This window comes from Perna viridis, chromosome 4, assembly GCF_037379345.1.
Source record: "Perna viridis isolate PV_CMFRI_1.1 ecotype Kerala chromosome 4, ASM3737934v1, whole genome shotgun sequence".
Lineage (NCBI taxonomy): Eukaryota > Metazoa > Mollusca > Bivalvia > Mytilida > Mytilidae > Perna > Perna viridis.
This window is the reverse complement of record NC_142448.1, coordinates 51,726,151-51,745,298: the sequence shown is the minus strand read 5'-3', so window position 1 is coordinate 51,745,298 and position 19,148 is coordinate 51,726,151. Positions and strand designations below refer to the sequence as shown.

General features: G+C 33.2%; 1 protein-coding gene across 2 annotated transcripts in view; it reads left to right on the top strand.

The window, feature by feature from the left end:
* LOC148620469 (uncharacterized) overlaps positions 1–19,148 on the top strand; it is a 188,168-nt gene that overhangs the window by 41,328 nt on the left and 127,692 nt on the right. For both annotated transcript variants that reach the window (XM_088581362.1, XM_088581361.1), the window contains exons 28-47: positions 9–155; positions 523–708; positions 1,503–1,640; positions 3,518–3,829; positions 5,208–5,396; positions 6,331–6,462; positions 7,013–7,201; positions 7,702–7,836; positions 9,607–9,798; positions 10,279–10,398; positions 10,780–10,992; positions 11,645–11,776; positions 12,380–12,697; positions 13,220–13,408; positions 14,100–14,231; positions 15,247–15,438; positions 16,509–16,661; positions 17,143–17,328; positions 17,777–17,923; positions 18,958–19,143. In XM_088581362.1, coding sequence (XP_088437488.1) covers positions 9–155; positions 523–708; positions 1,503–1,640; positions 3,518–3,829; positions 5,208–5,396; positions 6,331–6,462; positions 7,013–7,201; positions 7,702–7,836; positions 9,607–9,798; positions 10,279–10,398; positions 10,780–10,992; positions 11,645–11,776; positions 12,380–12,697; positions 13,220–13,408; positions 14,100–14,231; positions 15,247–15,438; positions 16,509–16,661; positions 17,143–17,328; positions 17,777–17,923; positions 18,958–19,143 — 3,588 coding nt within the window. The remainder of the gene's footprint in view (positions 1–8; positions 156–522; positions 709–1,502; positions 1,641–3,517; positions 3,830–5,207; positions 5,397–6,330; positions 6,463–7,012; positions 7,202–7,701; positions 7,837–9,606; positions 9,799–10,278; positions 10,399–10,779; positions 10,993–11,644; positions 11,777–12,379; positions 12,698–13,219; positions 13,409–14,099; positions 14,232–15,246; positions 15,439–16,508; positions 16,662–17,142; positions 17,329–17,776; positions 17,924–18,957; positions 19,144–19,148) is intronic.

The following is a 19,148-nucleotide window of genomic DNA, read 5'->3' as shown; positions in this document are numbered from 1 at the left end:
TATTTCAGGCACCATACAACACACTGACATACACCATAATTGGTAACTCCCAGGCTCAGCAGTATTTCCTTGGTGTGAAACAAGGCTCTAATCAGGATTTCATCTTACAGCTGATCAGATCCCCTGCTGACAACCCTAATATAAATAATTTCCAGGTAATATTATACAGATATGATACTAGGTTCCAATCAGGATTTTTTCTTACAGCTGATCAGATCCCCTGCTACTTGAAAAAGGGATGTTCTAGGGAGGCAAAAACTTTTTGTCAAGACTTGTTATCTCCAAAATAGTATACTGGTACCCAGTTGGTTTAAGAAAGTACTACTTCACACAATACACATAGAAAGTTCAAAGTCAAAAAGAAGATTATAATTGATGTTTTTACAAGGAGAGATTATTAAAAAATATACCTAAAAGGTAATTCCGGGTTGTTTATTTTACATGTATGGGTACACAAGGTCTTTATAACTCTCAACTTGTGTAAGTTGTCCTATTCTTTCTACTACATGATTTACATCACAGATAACTGTAGCTGTACAAGATGGTGGTGGTGCGTCTGCAGCGCAGGATTTTATTGTTAATGTCAACGTGGATAGAAATCAACAACCACCAATCTTTTTCAACCAAACTTACTACAAGCAAATAAGCGAGACTTTAGGTGTCAGTCAAGAGGTCCTCACAGTCCAGGCTAACGATGCTGACACTTCTGTAAGTATTAATATATAAACACAAGCCCTTACAGTAAAGACCAATGATGCCGGTACTTCTGTAAGTATTAGTATATAAACAAAAGCCCTTACAGTAAAGACTAACGATGACGGTACTTCTGTAAGTATTAGTATATAAACAAAAGCCCTTACAGTAAAGACTAACGATGACGGTACTTCTCTAAGTATTAGTATATAAACACAAGCCCTTACAGTAAAGACTAACGATGCCGGTACTTCTGTAAGTATTACTATATAAACAAAAGCCCTTACAGTAAAGACTAACGATGACGGTACTTCTGTAAGTATTAGTATATAAACACATGCCCTTACAGTAAAGACTAACGATGCCGGTACTTCTCTAAGTATTAGTATATAAACACATGCCCTTACAGTAAAGACTAACGATGCCGGTACTTCTGTAAGTATTAGTATATAAACACAAGCTCTTACAGTAAAGACTAACGATGCCGGTACTTCTGTAAGTATGAAAACATTGTATTGGGCTAGGATACAAGAAAAAGAATGTATGTATGCTTGTGGTCAAATAAACTTTTTCACATGTAGCATGCTATTACCATTTGCTATGATAACATACCAAGTTAACATGTTGTTGTGTATAGCATTTTAGCTGGAAATTTCCACAGAATCTTGCAGTTAAAAACCCTTTTAAACATTTTTACCGTTTTCCCATATTTAACCATTAGAGGGTGGGATGGTTTGAGGTATCACTTAATGTTCCATTAATGCCCTGTTTTAGATAATGATGATTGATTTAGATATTGTCCATTTCAGACATCTTTCAACCAGATTACTTACTCAATTGCTGCCAGTTCAGACCATGGAGTGGATACTTACTTTACCATAGTCCCATCTAGTGGAAGAATAAATGTCAGAGCTTCATTGACAGGAAGTGACACAGTTTATTACAATGTATGTATACAGTGGTGTTTTCTTTCTTCATCCTTCCTTTAATTCCGTAACCACTGTTTTGAATCAACATCCTATTAAATGATTTATAAAGTCTTAGGACCGAGGGTCAATTTTTTCAGCCGCTATGGGATAATATGAGGAATGAGAAACCTTAAACGCGCCCAAAGAACCATAAATTACAAAACCTTCAATAAGTTTTGTCAGCCATGTTATTATTTACTTCCAAAATGGTAAAATGTGTTGATATACAGTTTATATTGTCTTTATGCATATTCCTAATTGTCATGGTCTGAAATATCTATGTATGGACAGAAATATACAGATTCGTAAGGAACAATGGGTTGTCATGGTATAAAATGTATATGGATTGAATTGTCTGGTATTGATAAGCTGATTAAATTATTTTACCCCACATAATGAAGTTGCGAGGGTATAATGTTTTTGACCCGTCTGTCAGTCCTTCAGTCTGTGAGTCCGTCAGTCCATCTTCAGTTTTCCGGACTGTTTTTCTAAACACTTGAAGATATTGACTTGATTTTTGGTATATAAGTTCAACATGATAAGTTACAGGTCGTTTTAACTTTTGTTCCATTCCAATGATTTTTATCGAAATTAAGGGTCTTGAACTTAGCAAAATTCACAAAAATAACAGTTTTCTGGACATTTTTCTACACGTTTGCGGATATTGACATGATTTTTGGTATATAAGTTCACCATGATAAGTTACAGGTCAAGATTACGTTTTGTTCCGTTCTGATAATTTTTACCGAAATTACAGGCCTTGAACTTAACAAAATTCATAGAAAAAAAAACTTTTTCCAGACTTTTTTTTCTAAACGCTTGCAGATATTGACATGATTTTGGGTATATAAATTTACAATGACAAGTTACATGTCAAGATTATGTTTCGTTCCCCTCTGATGATTTTTACCGAAATTACGGGCCTTGAATTTAACAAAATTCACAGAAAAAACAGTTTTCTTGATTTTTTTTTCTAAACGTTTACAGATATTGACATGATTTTTAGTATAGAAATTAACCATGATAAGTTAATGGACAAGTTTGTAGTTGGTTCCACTTTGATGATTTTTACTGAAGTTACAGGCCTTGAACTCAGTTAAATTCACAGAAATAACCGTTTTTCTTACTTTTTTTTCTAAACGCTTGCAGATAATGGCATGATGTTTGGTATATAAGTTCACCATGATAAGTTAGAGGACAAGTATACATTTTGTTGTGCTACGATAATATTTACTTTGGATTAACTAAAATTCAAAGAAATCACAGTCTGGAGTTTGAAACTACCATTTTGAGTAATAGAATTTAATTAGAAGATTAAGGTCTAAGCCTGCCTAAAAAACATTCTTATTCCTCTTTTTTTTTCATGAACATTCGGCTGACATGATTTTACCATCCCTTTCTTAGTAAAAGCTAAGATTCATTTTGTATTTAATCATAGGAAATGTTTTCTGAGACTGGTGTGGTTCTCAATTGCATTTACCAAGTATACGAGAATGAAGCTGCCATGATGTTATTTTTGAGCTTCTGATTTTACATGTACAAACCTGATATTGATGTTTTTTCTTGCCATAAGTTTACTGAACTCAATCTATAATACAACCATAATGGTCCCTTTGGCAGTGTATCATGCTTCATGTTTCTCTTTAAAAAAAACATCTCCTATGAAGTTCAATTTTTTGGAGAAAATTTGTAGTCCATATAATTTAGCATGAGTCATTTTCATTCTCTGATATAAAATCTAGAGTTTGTTTTTTTCAGATTTCAAAACACTGCCTAATTTTAGAAATAAAAAAAAATCCATATCCATACATACATATTTTTTTCTCACAACATTGGTAATCTGTTGTATATTTCAGTTCATTGTTCAAGCTTCTGATGGACAGCGAACAGCAAATGCTTATGTGACCATCAAAGTCATCCATAACCTTAACCGGCCAGTATTCACAACAACTACATACACGGCAACCATCTTAGAAACACAGCCAATAGATATTGCCATAGTAACAAGTCCGTCAACTTTTGCAGTCCAAGATAATGATCGTGGCGTTAATCAGCAGATATCCTTTCGGTTGCTTGATAACTTGGATAATTTCCAGATTACTCCGGCTGGTGAAATAAGTGTTCGGAACTCTTTGGTGATGAGTGATCCCAAGCCTAATAATTACCAGGTATAGTTTTAGCCTTTTACAGCACATTCAGTGATGATGTTCAAGGGACATTGAGGAAATTCTCAATTTGCAATTTTTTTTTTAAACACAGGCCTGATTAACTGCCTTTTGTAGTGAACTATACAATTGATAAAAACTACCGTATTTTTCGGACTATAAGTCGATATGTATAAGTTGAATTGTCTAATTTTGACCAAAATTAACGAAAAAAACATAGATAAGTCAAACTCGGCAGATTAGTTGAGGGTCAGACGTGCATTTATATCGTCCGTGTCAGCAGAGATCTGGGTTTTGTTTTCAACAGCATATTATTCCAGCAATGTTATAAGTAAAAGCTTTCTGAATTAAACAAATATTTGTGTTTTTGTTAAAGTGTACTTCGTTCACGAGATCGATTATTTTTATTAAATGGCGTGTCAATGGCTCTGAAGCCATACACATGTAGATCATCAGGAGTAGGAAATTGTAAATATGTCAAATGTGGGCAGCCATGTGTGAAATAAGCAGGGAATTCATTTGATGAATTGGTCATAATTACGAGCGGTAATTAGTAAACAGTATTACCAGGTTTTACGAAATACAGTGAAAAAATAATTGTTACCTGCAAATTTGGTCGGTAATTAGCCATTTAGATAACACCTTAATTGAATTACAATTTGAGCCACGTGCGAATGTGTTACGACATACCGTAAATGGGTATAAATTTGCATATTAAAGGACCGATAACTCCAAAACACTCGATAATGTCTTTCCAAGTTAAAAAAAAGTTTTGTTAACGTATCTTCTAGAGTTTATTTATATATTTTAATGGTTTCAAAGTTTCAAAGTTTTTATTAACATCATCGTATTCATTCATAAAGGATAGCGGTAATTATCAATAATATTCGCATTCAATCACCGGTTTGACTGTGATGGCTTTCATTGATTGCAGTTTACCAAAAATTTTGAATTAAAGCAATCAAAAATGAACTAAAAAAGTCTAATGAAATGCACTGTAGATGAAAATTTTTCTTGAAAAATCCTTAGATAAGTCGAAGGCTGACACTTTGATGAAAAAAAATATCGACTTATAGTCCGGAAAATATGGTAAATGCAAAAATACGAGTTCCAACGAGTAACTTTTCATCAGCAGCACTAGAATCAAATATAAAGGAAGATCTAAATCCAAAAACGAATTGTATACAAGAAGTATTTAAAGCTAAAACTATTGAAATTAAACTGAAATCATCTTTGTTGCCCATATTTTCTACTTTTTTTGGTAAAGTTTATTTGTGTTGTTACATACAAATGATAATATTCCTCATCTATACAGTGTACTACTTTTGAGTATGATTCCACTTGCATATTGATAAAAATGTATATTTTATCTTTTTTTCAGCTGACAATTCAGGCATTTGATCAAGGTGATCCCAGTTTAAACAGTACAAACAATGCCATTGTCAATGTACAAGTATTACGTAATGAACATGCTCCGGTTATTGACAGCCAGTCTCCTGTCAATGTTCTGGAGAATGCCACAGCATCTACAAACTTACTGAAGGTCACAGCTACTGATGATGATACTAGAGTAAGTATGGCTGTGTTATATTAGTACTGTAAACTGGAAAGTTTTCATGCCATCTTTTTCGCAGATCCTGTGATCCATCTACTTTCCCAATGTTTAAAAACTCTCAATCCTTCTTTATATTGCATTATTATGTTCTTTGAAGAAAATATTTATGACAGTTTAATTTTCATGTTTTGTATCTTATTTAAAAAAAATAGCGAATATAAAATGGCCTAGAAAATTTCACAGTGTACAGTATGGCCATGAAATGTAAAAGTTTCTTTTTTCTTTCTTTTTTTTTTTTTTTTTTTTTATAGTTTCCCTATTTTTCAGACAAATTTTTCAACTTATATTTTTTTTAATCCATTTAAAAATGGAAACTGACAATTCTCTGTCAGTAAAGTAAAAGAAACAGACTGCTTTAGGTAAATTGATTTAAGGGTATAGGACATAACTCTTGAAATCAGTGATATGTTTATATCATATTCAATTTCACCAAAGCATATCAAGCTTTCATTTGAAACAGAATGAAATTAGTCCAAGTTCCTTAGATGCTTACATGAGATTAATGTAAAATGGTGACTACAAACATTCCAATGATTTGTAAGAGTTATGTCCCTTACTCTGGGTCTACCTCCTTAAGGTAAATGTTAATTTCTATATTTGCCAATGGTATTTCAGCTGACGACAAATTTGTAATCATGTTTTCTGATTTACAAGGAGGTGAAATTGTCTTTTTAATGTTTTATGTGATTATAATAGAGTATAAGAAAAAAATGAAAACAAAAACAGAAACTGTCACTAATCCAGAGCATAATTAAAGGTGTGTTTACTCTTATTGTAGACCTTTTGGTGATCTGAAAGTATATACTTTTTTGTACATAGGTTATAGTCTGATGCATTTGTTATGTTTCACGTAGATATTCTTTTTTCTACATATTACCTTTTTGTTTAGACTGAATTCAACAAGATCACCTATTCTATCTATGGACCCCCTGTAGCCTTCACATATTTTGAAATCAATCCTGACAATGGACAGATAAGCTTAAAACAGATACTTCCTGTTAATACACAGACAACTTATCAGGTATGTCAACAGAGGTGTAAAGTCTCCCGCTTTGACGGGAGCCACCTGATACGTCATGAAAAATTCATTATTATACTGCTTACGTGCCCATTTCAAATCAGGGGATTAAGTGGAATTCGCAGAAATTTGCCCCATCTGATATGAATTTTCAGTAAAAAATGGTAATGAATTACTTAAAATTCTGTCAGAACATGTTGTGAAACCAGAAACTTAGCAAATCGCCTGCTTTCAGAAAATTTTGAGTGGGAGACATCCTGCTTTAAAATTTTCAAAGGTTAAAACATATGATGTCAAGGTCCTGGGTATCTTACCATCCGTCTCTTTATTAGTTTTGCTGCAGTTTTTTTTACAGCACAAATTGCAATCTTGTCATAGTTTTGAAGTCGATTATTCTTGCCTATTACAATGACCTTAAATTTTTGTCCTATCATATTATAAGGTTGTCAGATTCATTCTTTCATACATTAGAAAAATTTAATGTTTCAGTAATTGTGTTAGAGAATACTCCATTTCAGTCTTAATTATATAATAATAATATTGTGACTTTTAGATTTTTGTTCGGGCCAGGGACAATGGTGTTCCGGCAAAAAGTGATGAAGAAGTCTTCACATTGACCATTTTACGTAATCTGAACCCTCCTATGATAAACCCAACAACATATTCAGCAATTATTAATGAGACCGAGGCTGTGGGTTCTGATATAGGTGTTACTGTACGGGCTACTGATGCTGATCAGACGGTGAGCCATTAAGACATTGTAGTAATGACCCATTGTCAAAAAAGCTAATTGAAACTGAATTGTTAGATTGCAAAGGAAGTGCCCTTTTTTCCATAAAATATTATGTTCAAAATTAGTGGTAGATCAAAAGACTGTCTATGAAAAGCCATTCATGTCTATACATAAGGCAAGAAATTTTATGTGCATGATATAGTGAAACTAATAAATATTTTCTATATTTTTATGATGAAAAGTTTGAAACAGTGTAATTGTCAGATTTTAAGAACAACGTACCAAGGAGAAAACAGTCCTGGTTTACCACAACAATCATTGAAAAAGGGCTTGTATATTGTCTATGCCTTTGTAAGCTTCTCCTATGAATGCCTTGTTTTCAGAGAACTTTAAGCTGTGGTGTCCTTAGAATAATAGAGGAAGATCATGTACTTTGTAAGATCAGTTCATGTGTATTGATCTTCCATTAAAATTTACCATTTTCCATTTTCAAATTTTCCATTTTCCAGGCACCAAGTAACTCCATTTCCTATGTTGCCACAGGAGACAGTCGTGCTACAAACTACTTTTCAGTCAACAGTCAAACTGGAGTAGTGACAGTCAGGAAGCCTTTATATGAAGACAACAACAATGGTGATTACACTGTAAGTACAAACAAACTCAAAATTTTCGCTAATGCCATTCAAAGTAAAATTTTTGGTTCCCAGGCACATTTTTATCAAAACCATTGATGGAGTGTAGAATTTCTTTTATTGCCAGAAAATGAATGACAAAGGGGATGCATTTTGTTTTTACTTTTGATGTGGTAATAAAAGTAAGAAATGAGGCAACTTCTAAAGAGACAATTCAGGGCCTGAGAATTAATACATTATGTTTATGTGGTCTAACATCTTGTATTTTATTTGATTGAGAATTTGCTCTGTTTGGTTCAATTCAATTCTCCACAATACAAAAATCTAACTGGGAAGTAAATCCCTATGATTTTATATTACTCAAAAAATATTTTTTTGATGGTGCAGAAATAAGGCTTGCATAGTACATCTAGTACTATAAACCAATTTATTTTCTGGAATTGTTGGCTGTCAGTCCAAAGAGTAATCAAGGTAACCAAGGTTATAGTGGTAATCAGAAGAATGCAATCCATGGACAAAGACCAAACATGGAAAACAGACATACACAACAAAGAACATAAAGTGACTAAAATCATACATACAAAGTAACAAAAGCAAATGAGCAACTTGGACTCCACTAAAAACTGGGAGCATGGACCAGGTGAACCGGTTGGGTAAGCGTCCTCTGCTTTTCTAGAAACACCCACCGAGTTGCTCTTAAAAAGTCAAGTCCGGGGTAGACAAACGAGGAAAGGAAAACTATGACACGTAGAATAAATCAGTTTTCATGGTGCAGATGGATACACCATAACGATCCATGAGTTCATGATGCTGGCCATAAAACTTCTGTAGTGATGACTTCAATTTTGTAGCAACATAACCCTGTTCCAGAAGCCTATTTGTTAGAGTTCTAGCGTGATGCAAAATGTCTGCGTAGTTTCGGCAAGCTCTGGCATAACGTATGAGTTGTGATATGAACACTCCATACGTAGGTGCTGAAGGGATGTTGCCACAGATGAAAGGAAAGTTGACAATTCTGAATGAAAAGTCATCACATTTGTTGTAAAGTTTGGTCAATAGTTTTCCTCTATCATCGATTTATAAGTGTTGGTCAAGATATGAGGCTGATCTTACAGTGTCTGTAGCATCCTTTATCTCCAGTTCTTTGGGGTAGATTCGACGTATCAAATTAAATTAGGATTCTTTCAAGATAATACGTCATCTATATAGAGGAAACTGAGATTAAAGGATCCAATTTTGGGGCATTGTAGTTTTGCATCTTATGATATATTCTCTAATTGAGAGATTTTTGTGCAGTGATTTTTTTCAGTGGTATTTTGTTGCACATGAAAAAAAACAAGAATGAATTGCTCACAAAAAACCCCCCAGAAAACAAGTTGGTCTATAATGGTCTGGAATGGGATCATAACAATTAGAAATGCATGCAATGATTTCTGAATTTAAGGCATATTGCTGATAAACTGATACTAAAAGGGAAGAGTGAATAACCAAAATATGATCACAAGTCATTATGTTTTGGTTATTATCGGTAACAGATTGAGTATCCTATTCATTATACAGATTTTCTTCATAATTTATTGCTTTTTTCCGAAATATATTTTTATTTTGTGATCAGCGTATTGATAGACGTATTGTGACATTTTTGCAGTAGAAAGTCTGAGGGTGAAATTACTGAATTTATTTTACAGTGTGAATTACTATTTTTTTTTTACACAAGGAACATTGGATAAATCACTGCTATCTTTATGTAATTTATTATATTTTTATTCTTTATGGTTACAGTTGACCGTGATTGCCCGTGACGGAGGAATGCCTCAGTCGTTACAATCAGGAAACTTTGCCACTGTTACCATCAGAGTTAACCGAAACAACAATCCACCAGTCTTCCAGAACTTACCAACAATTAAATCTGTGCCACATAACTCCTCCAGTGGATTTGTTGTCATGGATGTTGATGCAGTTGATACAGATAATGTATGATTTGCTTAAATATTTATAATCAATATTATTTTTCCTGAAAATTGACTTGTGCTTTTCTTAAATGGCCTTGTTCATTAATTGACAAATTTCAAACCCTGCAATTTGATTTTAATGAAATTTCATAGGAAGGTTGGACATCAGTTGTAGATCTGCATGAAGGAATAAAACTATTATCAAGGTACTCCAAAGGAAGATATTCCAACTTATGGGTTTTTGGTAAGCCATAAACCTCATAAGCACAATTCCTCTTGAACTGCTCATAGATATATAGTATTGGAAGGTTGGGCATCATTTGTAGATGTGCACAAAGCTAGATAGTTATTTCTACAGAACTCCAAAGGGATACAATCTAACTTAAAGGTTTTAGCATTATAACTTTAACTCCATTTGAGATTATATATTTTCAATATTTCTTGTTTATGAAATGTGAAGTATTTTGAAGAAGATGATTATTTTTTGTGTACATATTTGTAGGCACCATTTAATGTGATTGAGTATTCCATAGTTGGTGGTGATTTAAATAATGAATTTAGGATAAATTCATCTACTGGAGATATAAGTATCATCAACACTATGTCAAAAGCAAGATATGATGTAAGTACTCATGAGGAAATCAACAAGTGTCAATTTAAGCTTCAATATAAATAACTCCCTTGTCATCTAGCAGCATAGAAAACATTAAAAGGATGCCTCATTCAATGACTTTCATTTCATCATTTAAGGTGGCAGTTTACCTTCTCTTGTGATGAACTTCATGGTTTAAGGCCTAAGAACCACAAGTTTCATTTGGATGGCCTGAGGTTTCATCAATTACTGCTTCTAAAATAAATTGCAGAGGAATTTTTCAAATGTGGAAACAAATTTTAATGAATTTTATCTGTCCTTTTGTTGGTTTATCTTTTTGATACCCCTATATAAAAAGACTGGGTACTATCATTGTTTATTGAACTTGAACATTGCTTTTTTGTATTTCAGTTGACCATAAGAGCTGAAGATGCCTTTGGAACAACTGGTGTGGAACGACAAGATAACTATGCTGTTCTGACACTCAATGTTGATAGTAACCTGAACGCACCTGTGCTCACTGCCCCTGGTTCCCCAAGTTACCAGGCCACGGTTGAAATTAACGAGAATATTGACTTTAGCTATGTTGTATATGATGCTAATGCTGTTGATGCTGATTTAACAGTAAGAACTGTCAAAAATCTATTAATGATGGAGTGTAACCAGTCTAAACATGTCAATATAGCTTTATCTATTAGGGGTTTTTTTTTCACAAGACCTGTACAGGTTACGGTTCAATTTAACTGTTTTTTTTTTTTATTCTGATTTGCATCACTGCTCTCATTGCCAAGATTTTTTTAATGACCCATTCAAAGAGTAATCAAGGGAACCAAGATTCTAGTGAAAATCAAAAGAATGTTAGCTTAGGACAAAGACATCACAACAAAGAACATAAAATAAACAAAATGATACATACAAAGTAACAAAAGTAATTGAGCAAACAATTGTCAATCAGTTTGAGTCCTTTTGATTTATTGCTTTGCTTAATTTACAGAACCCATTCAAATTGTCATTAATTGACTGGTCATTTTGAAATGAATCAGTGCTCTAATTGCTTTGATTTTTTTTGATAGACCATTAACAGTGTACTGTCTGTTGTTCTGATTTGAATCATTTTTTCATTGTTTTGATTTTTTATAGACCCATAACAATTAACTCTCTGTTGTTATGATTTTAATCAGAGCTCTTCTTGCTTTATTTATTTACGAGACCCTGAACAAATTTCTGTCTGATGTTTTAATAGCATCAGTGCTTCATTGCTGTGATTTTTTTAAAGGACCCCTACAACAAGTTATCATTTAGATTGATTGGAGACGGAACAACACCAGATTACTTCTTCATCAACTCTGACACTGGAATCATACAGCTGAAGAAATCACTTCTTCAAGATACCCAAACTACATATATTGTAAGTAAGAATGATGAGAATACTACCTTGTACATTGTAGTAATATGGAATGGGGAAATCTGATTATATAAATTCAGGAACATAAATGGTTGTATCATCAACTGGGACTACTATACTAAAGTCCAGAAAAAGTGTTAATATCTGGTTTGCACCTTCATTCAGTAGATTAAAACATCATCATGGTGACTCTGTTATTGTTTAATGCCTTTGAGAACCATGTCTCACAAAAATTTTAAATACAAAATCGAATCATAGTTTTTTCCAAGATAGGGCTGTCTAAAACAGTCAACAGTATGATATTGTTCAAATATTAACGAAAATGACTATCAGTTTAACTCATAATTTTTTACCATGATGATACGTAGAATGTATTAACACAGTTCAAAGTGTATATCAGGGCAATTTAACCATATTGTAAGGTAATTAGAATAATATAAAAGGGCTGACAAAATGAAAGATGGTATGAATTTATGTTTTTAAGGTATTAGTTTTGAAGACATTCTGTGTAAATAATTCAATCATATTCCTGACATTAGTAAATAATAAAATCATATTCAGTCTAAGAGTTTTAATACATATGCTATATTCTTTGGTTCTTTTTAGGCAAAATTAATTGTAGAAGATGGTGGTGATCCACCACGACGTGACCCTAACAACGGAACTGTCATTATCAATGTTGTCAGGAACAATAATGCCCCCCAGTGGGAAAGTGACAATTATGTACAAGCTATCCCAGAATCCTCTGGGATAAATACTGATGTCATCCCTGTAAGAGCAACAGATAGTGACAAAGTTTTCAATGTTGTTAAGTATGAAATCATTGGTGATGATAAGGCACCTGCTTATTTTAAGATTGGGGAAACCAGTGGACTTGTACAGGTGGCTGCTTCCTTGACTGGGATTGATGACAAGATTTTCTACGTGAGTATTTATTTATTTTTAATTTTATTTAAGGTTCTGTCTGTAAAGGATGAAGCTACTTGTACTGAAAAAAATACAAAACAAAAAAAATACCAATTTGTAGATGAACTTGTAGATGATGCATTGCCATGATGTTATGGATGGTGTCTTGACTGACCGTGACATTCATGACTTCCTTAAACACACACTCTGCTCCTGCACTTCCAGTTTCAGCAGTCACTTTGGAATTCCATTCATCATATCCGATAGTTTTATATAAGATATCACATACACTTGGTCTCTACAAATACCTAATGTTCCCTCAGGTTGTATCATGTGGGCAAACATTTGCCTTGATCTCATGTCAACTTCCTTGTATATTGCATGAAACGTATTATATGTTGATAGAATATTGGAGTAATTAATTCAGAATTGTTGATTTACGGCATAAAGTACTGTTAAATTATACCATTAGAGAAACAGAATTATTCTATGCACTCAGTTAATTGTCTTATTATCCTTTACCATATCTTGTTGTTATAGTTACGGGTAAGAGCTTATGATAATGGTTCACCCTCCAAGGGCAACACAACAGTTGTCACTATTACAGTCAACAGAAATCTACAAGATCCTGTTCTTCGTGACCGGACAGTGATTAGCCTGAGGATACCAGAAACACAAGTGCTTGGTGTACCAATAACAAAGATTAATGCTTCTGATGGTGATTCTCAGGTAGGAAAAGTCGCAAAAATATTTTATTCTATATGTGGAAGAACTTTCAGTACGTCTCTTTTAGAATTAGGTAAAATGTTTATAAGGTGTGACACATGAAGGAAAAAATAGGTGGAGATTTTATTGCATTATCTAAGTATTTGTACCTCATTACGTCCTGAAATATTCAACAAAGTGTTTGTAACGTTTGCTTTTTAAGATATTGAAGGTCAGATTTGGTTGAAACACACAATGGAAAATGGCGAGAAAATTTTCCTCCACTTTTCCCTATATATGTGTTTCTAAAAACATTTACATCACAGATACTTCAGGATATATTTAATATGTGGTGGACTTTGAATTTTTTTTGAAAAGATGTTTCTGAAGAAATGATAGTTCTGCTCTAGTAAGCATTCCAAAACGAGTTTATTCAACTTAAGTGTTTAACATCTTCCTAAACTGGAAAAGGTATTTTGATGAGATTTTAAAAGAAATTAGACATTATATTGAGATGTACATGAAGAAATATAGCTATTTTCACAGCATTCCTACGGGAGATTAATGAATGTCAGGTTTTACATTTAATATTTAACTCTGTATGAAGCAGGGATATTTTTGTGAGCTTGCTCACTGTATTTCTAATTACTCTGACTTGAATATGTATATACATGTATACGTCAATATATAAGTTTGTGTATATGTCTTATTTCAGCCACCTCACAATACAGTAAAGTTTCGATATTCTGGATCGGACAAGATGAAGGAATACTTCGGTGTGAATGTCGACACTGGAGATATTTATGTCAAAAAGTCTCTACAGTTAGATACACAGAAAACATTTCAGGTATTTTATGTCACTCATTATTATATGGTTGTCTCATTGATTGATTGGGGTTTAATGTCCTATGGCAGATATTATATTCATTTTAAGATTAGAACAATTGACCAATCAAACAGACTCTGCTTTGTACCTGTCCAACATGCTAAGCCAGATCTTTATTGTGCTTGCTCACAGAAGCATCAGCCCACAAGTTGGCAGGGCAAACCACTCGGACACATTATTCTGGCTCCGAGTCTGCCATTCACCACTTTATCGCCTTTAACACTATGTGCTTGGCTGAGAAGCAGTAACTACAGATATGAAGGCTTTGTTGTGACTTGGCCAGGGATTGAACATTTGAGGAGCATGCTATCTCAAGATAACTGAGGCAGTTGGTTGTTCCATTAATAAAGACAACCTAATCCATTATGAAGTTTAGCATTTTTCCATTGGTTTCCATTGGAAACACCATGGTGGTCTGCTTTGATAACTCTACTGGTTGGCTTGGAGTCTAATAAATAATGTTGCCTAGTGGGATGACATGCCTACATGCAGACTGTTGTCTCTGAGCTAGCAGGATAAAAATTCAGTTCAGTATATTAGACTATTACAAAGCATGGTTTGTTTGAAAATTTTTCATACGGAAATGCATGAAAAATCTGCCATAGGATGTAAAACCATAATCAATCATTCAAACAATCTAACTGAAGCCTTTTCAGTTGTATAGCATCAGCTTTCTAACTGACCCAGTTTTGATAAGTTTTTAATTATCAGACTTTAAAGTAGAAATTTTTTAAGTAGAAAGTATCTGTTCATTGTAATATTTCCAATATGAAATTGTATACCATTTTGAATCAACAGAACTTTTTATAATGATTCTGAATTATTTTTAACAATTCAAAGATGACACAAGCCAAAAATAATTGAATTTTTAACATGGTGATAGTTAGCTAAAAAAGAAGATGGAAGATAACCTTTTGAATGGCATCATACATAGCCTCTTAGGTACATGTATTTGAATATTTTTTCAATATGATAGATGAGTGTACAAGCCTTTGATGATGGAACACCCAGTAGAAATTCATCCCAGACTGCCAGCATCACAATTACTGTTCTACGTAATGAGTTCCGACCAGTTCCTTCATCAGCATCATTAGAAGTAACCGTGGAAGAAATCCGTGCTATTAACCAAAGTGTAGAGATTGTTTCTTTTACTGATGCTGATACAGATGTAAGTTGTGATTCATTATTTGAGGACAATGTTTTATTTTGGATGGGGTAATGTTGACCATAGATATATATTTTACATATTTTTTGCTTGATATATGTCTAGATCCCTATTATTTTTGAGATTCATCCTTCTAACCAATAGTGTTCAGATTTTTTCCTTTGAGGGATTCAAGTTTAGTTATGTGATTTGAGGATAATTTGTTTTTGGAGTAAGGGGTAATATTCTACACCTGTAAGAGATAGATAATAATTACAGTAATGTTAGTAGTGTTCCTTTGTAAATTAAGTACAGTGTGACCAATTTAAGGTTCAAAACACATTTGAATTGATATGAAGGAACTTTCAAAGTGGATTATTCAGTGTTTAGTTCATACAGGTTTTTGGATTATTCAGTGTTTAGTGTAGACTGGTTTTTGGATTATTCAGTGTTTAGTTTATGCAGGTTTTTGGATTATTCAGTGTTTAGTATAGACAGGATTTTGGATTATTCAGTGTTAAGTGTAGACAGGTTTTTGGATTATTCAGTGTTTAGTTTATACAGGTGCTTGGATTATTCATTGTTTAGTGTAGTCAGGTTTTTGGATTATTCAGTGTTTAGTTCATACAGATTTTTGGATTATTCAGTGTTTAGTTTATACAGGTTTTTGGATTATTCAATGTTTAGTGTAGACAGGTTTTTGGATTATTCAGTGTTTAGTTTATACAGGTTTTGGGATTATTCAGTGTTTGGTGTAGATAAATTTTTGGATTATTTAGTGTTTAGTTTATACAGGTTTTGGGATTATTCAGTGTTTAGTGTAGATAAATTTTTGGATTATTTAGTGTTTAGTTTATACAGGTTTTGGGATTATTCAGTGTTTAGTGTAGACAGGTTTTGGGATTATTCAGTGTTCAATTAGACAGATTTTACTGTACACATTCTTGTTGTTAAATGGGGTTTTTAGTGTAGACAGGTATGATATAGTTAATGGTTGATCTTTTGATATAAATTAATGTATATTTCAATTTCAGTAATAAGTACAGGTAAATATAGATTGCTAAAATTTTGATATTTTTTATATTTCTTTTCAGAAACCATACGAGACCCTGACATTGTCACCTATAGGTGATGAGGATGTCCTTCAGTATTTTAGTTTCGCTCAGATTCTTGATGCCAGTGGTAATGATGCTGCACACATCCGTGTAAAGAGTGACCTTACTGTAGCACCTGCTAATTCATACACTGTAAGTTCATTGGGTTCAGGAGTTTTTAGAGAGGAAACCAGGAGCCCTGTTGTTGATTTCACAAAAAGTCTTAAGTGTAAAATATGTCAATATTTGAAGTCACAATGTTATTTTGTTATGTTATGCTGTGACGTCATAACGTATGACTAATTTTACACATAAAACTTTTGGTAAAATTGACCACAAATATTTACTAAATAAGTAAAATTATGAAAAATTATATTTTTAAATTTGATATTTTTAAAAAGAACAATGATTTAAAAAAAAATAAAGGGATTTGTTTTTGTAACACACATATAAGATAGATATTTGAGAACAAAATATTAAGATTTATGGCATATTTTTGTTTGTTTTTATTTATCTTGTGGGATGTCACAACAAAAAGCAACTTGTTTTGATAATGTTACAGTCCTCTGCTGAGAACAAAAATGTCTCCTGTGAGTTGAACACTTATGGTGATAATTTTAAATCAATATTTTAGATGAGAATCCAGGCCAAAGATGGTGGGTCACCTCCAAGGTCAGGGACAGCTGTGGTTACCATAGTGATTGATAGAAACTTGATGCGACCTAGGTTTTACCCTACGACCTATAGTGAAACAATCAATGAACTTACTAACCTTGGGCAGGTCATCACCAGTGTTTATGCCAACGACAGTGATATAAATGTAGGTCATAGGTTAAAAATAATTATATACATGAAATGAGAGTGGAGTTAATGTCAGTGATTTATCGCTTGTAGAGTATAAAGATATTTTTCAGACTTAAACATTGTTGACGGTACATTTGAGTTATTTGGCATTGTTAATGTAAACATTATCTGACATATTTCAAATGTGGCCTATTTGGTAATTGTTGATTACAAAGGCTATGCTTTAAGATCCAAAAAGTCTTGATAACTAGTGTGTTTATTATGCTTATGTTCTGTTACACCCATTACTTTCACTTTTACCTTTACAGTCCAGTCAGTAGGCTAATATATACATGTACTCCCTTTACTTTCATTTTCTACTTTCATTTACTTTCTTCAGTCCCCTTACCATCAAGTAAGGTATCAGATGAGGACTAATTTAGCCAGTCAGTTGGCTAATATATACTTCCTTTTTATACTTTCAGGCCCCTAACAATCAAGTACGGTATCAGATGAGCACTAATTCAGCCAGTCAGGCAGCCAGTAATTACTTCCTGGTAGACTATGTGACAGGACAGGTCAAACTACGCCAGTCTTTAATGAATGACCTAAATAAGGCTGATAGTTACTATGTAAGTTTTACACTTTATGTTATGACTGATTAAGAAATGAGTCATGGAAACTCAATTTATTATTGGTTTACCATGGGCTGGCCAGTTTTGCATTATTTTACCTCGAGACATAGTCAATTCTAATAGGATTACTTGCTTCATACCTTTTAAGATGCATTCTTTGTGTCTAAAATGGCCACCACTATCAGGAACAAAATTCTGTTGTGACATCGGTACAATTTTTGAGAAGTGTATCAATTAAAGCAGGAAATAAGAGTGTTAAGTCTATGACTTTGGTCATATGTTTATCAAAGTTATACCATGGTTGTGCTATGAAGACCTTTTAAACTCATTTTAGAATAAATATTAGACAGTAGACCAAGACTGCATCTTCAATAAGAAGTAGTTAAATATAAGTTTTTGTGAGAATCAGGCAAAATGGGGAAAAATCAGAAACATGCATGTCAAAACCCCACCAATCTGACAATATAATTCCACTCAAGGATGCTATATGTATTTGAAAAGACCATTATTTGATCATTGCATCACTGGCTTTGCTCAGAAATATTTCAATAGAATGGTGGAAAAATAAGGTTTTTGACAGAGTTATTTGCCCTTGAAATGTTCATTTTCAGTGCATTTCATTGAAAAGCGATATGATATGGAAAATCTTATTTCCTTCATTTGATGGTGTTAATAGTAAAATTAAAGTTTAAAAATTGTGTTTTTTATACCATGTTTTACCCACTGCCTGATTCTTACAGAGACTGACACTGAACACTTTGAAGATCCACATACATAAAATGTATATAGAGTCATAACTAGCTGGTTTGGGCTCTGGCTAATTGGTTGAGTAGGTGGTTGTAATTAGGTTACTTACTTCCTGTAGGATGTTACAATGTATTCATGTTGAAATGAGCAAGCACATTAGATAATCTGGCTCATTCATGTCAGCATATTACAAAGCATGCACTGTTTTTATCAGATGTATCCTCCAGAATACATGAAGCATCTGCAAATTGATATTTAACTGCAATCAATCAATCTCCTTTTAGTTTGATGTAGAAGCAGTAGATTTAGCTGTAGATCCTAAGACTGGAAGTAATGTAGCAGCTGTAACCATTGCAGTTGACAGAAATCTGAACGCTCCAAGAATCTCAAACCTGGACAACCGAATCAACATCAATCACAACCATACTGGGTTTGTCTATGACGTGCTTGCTGCTGATGCTGATAGAGTTGTAAG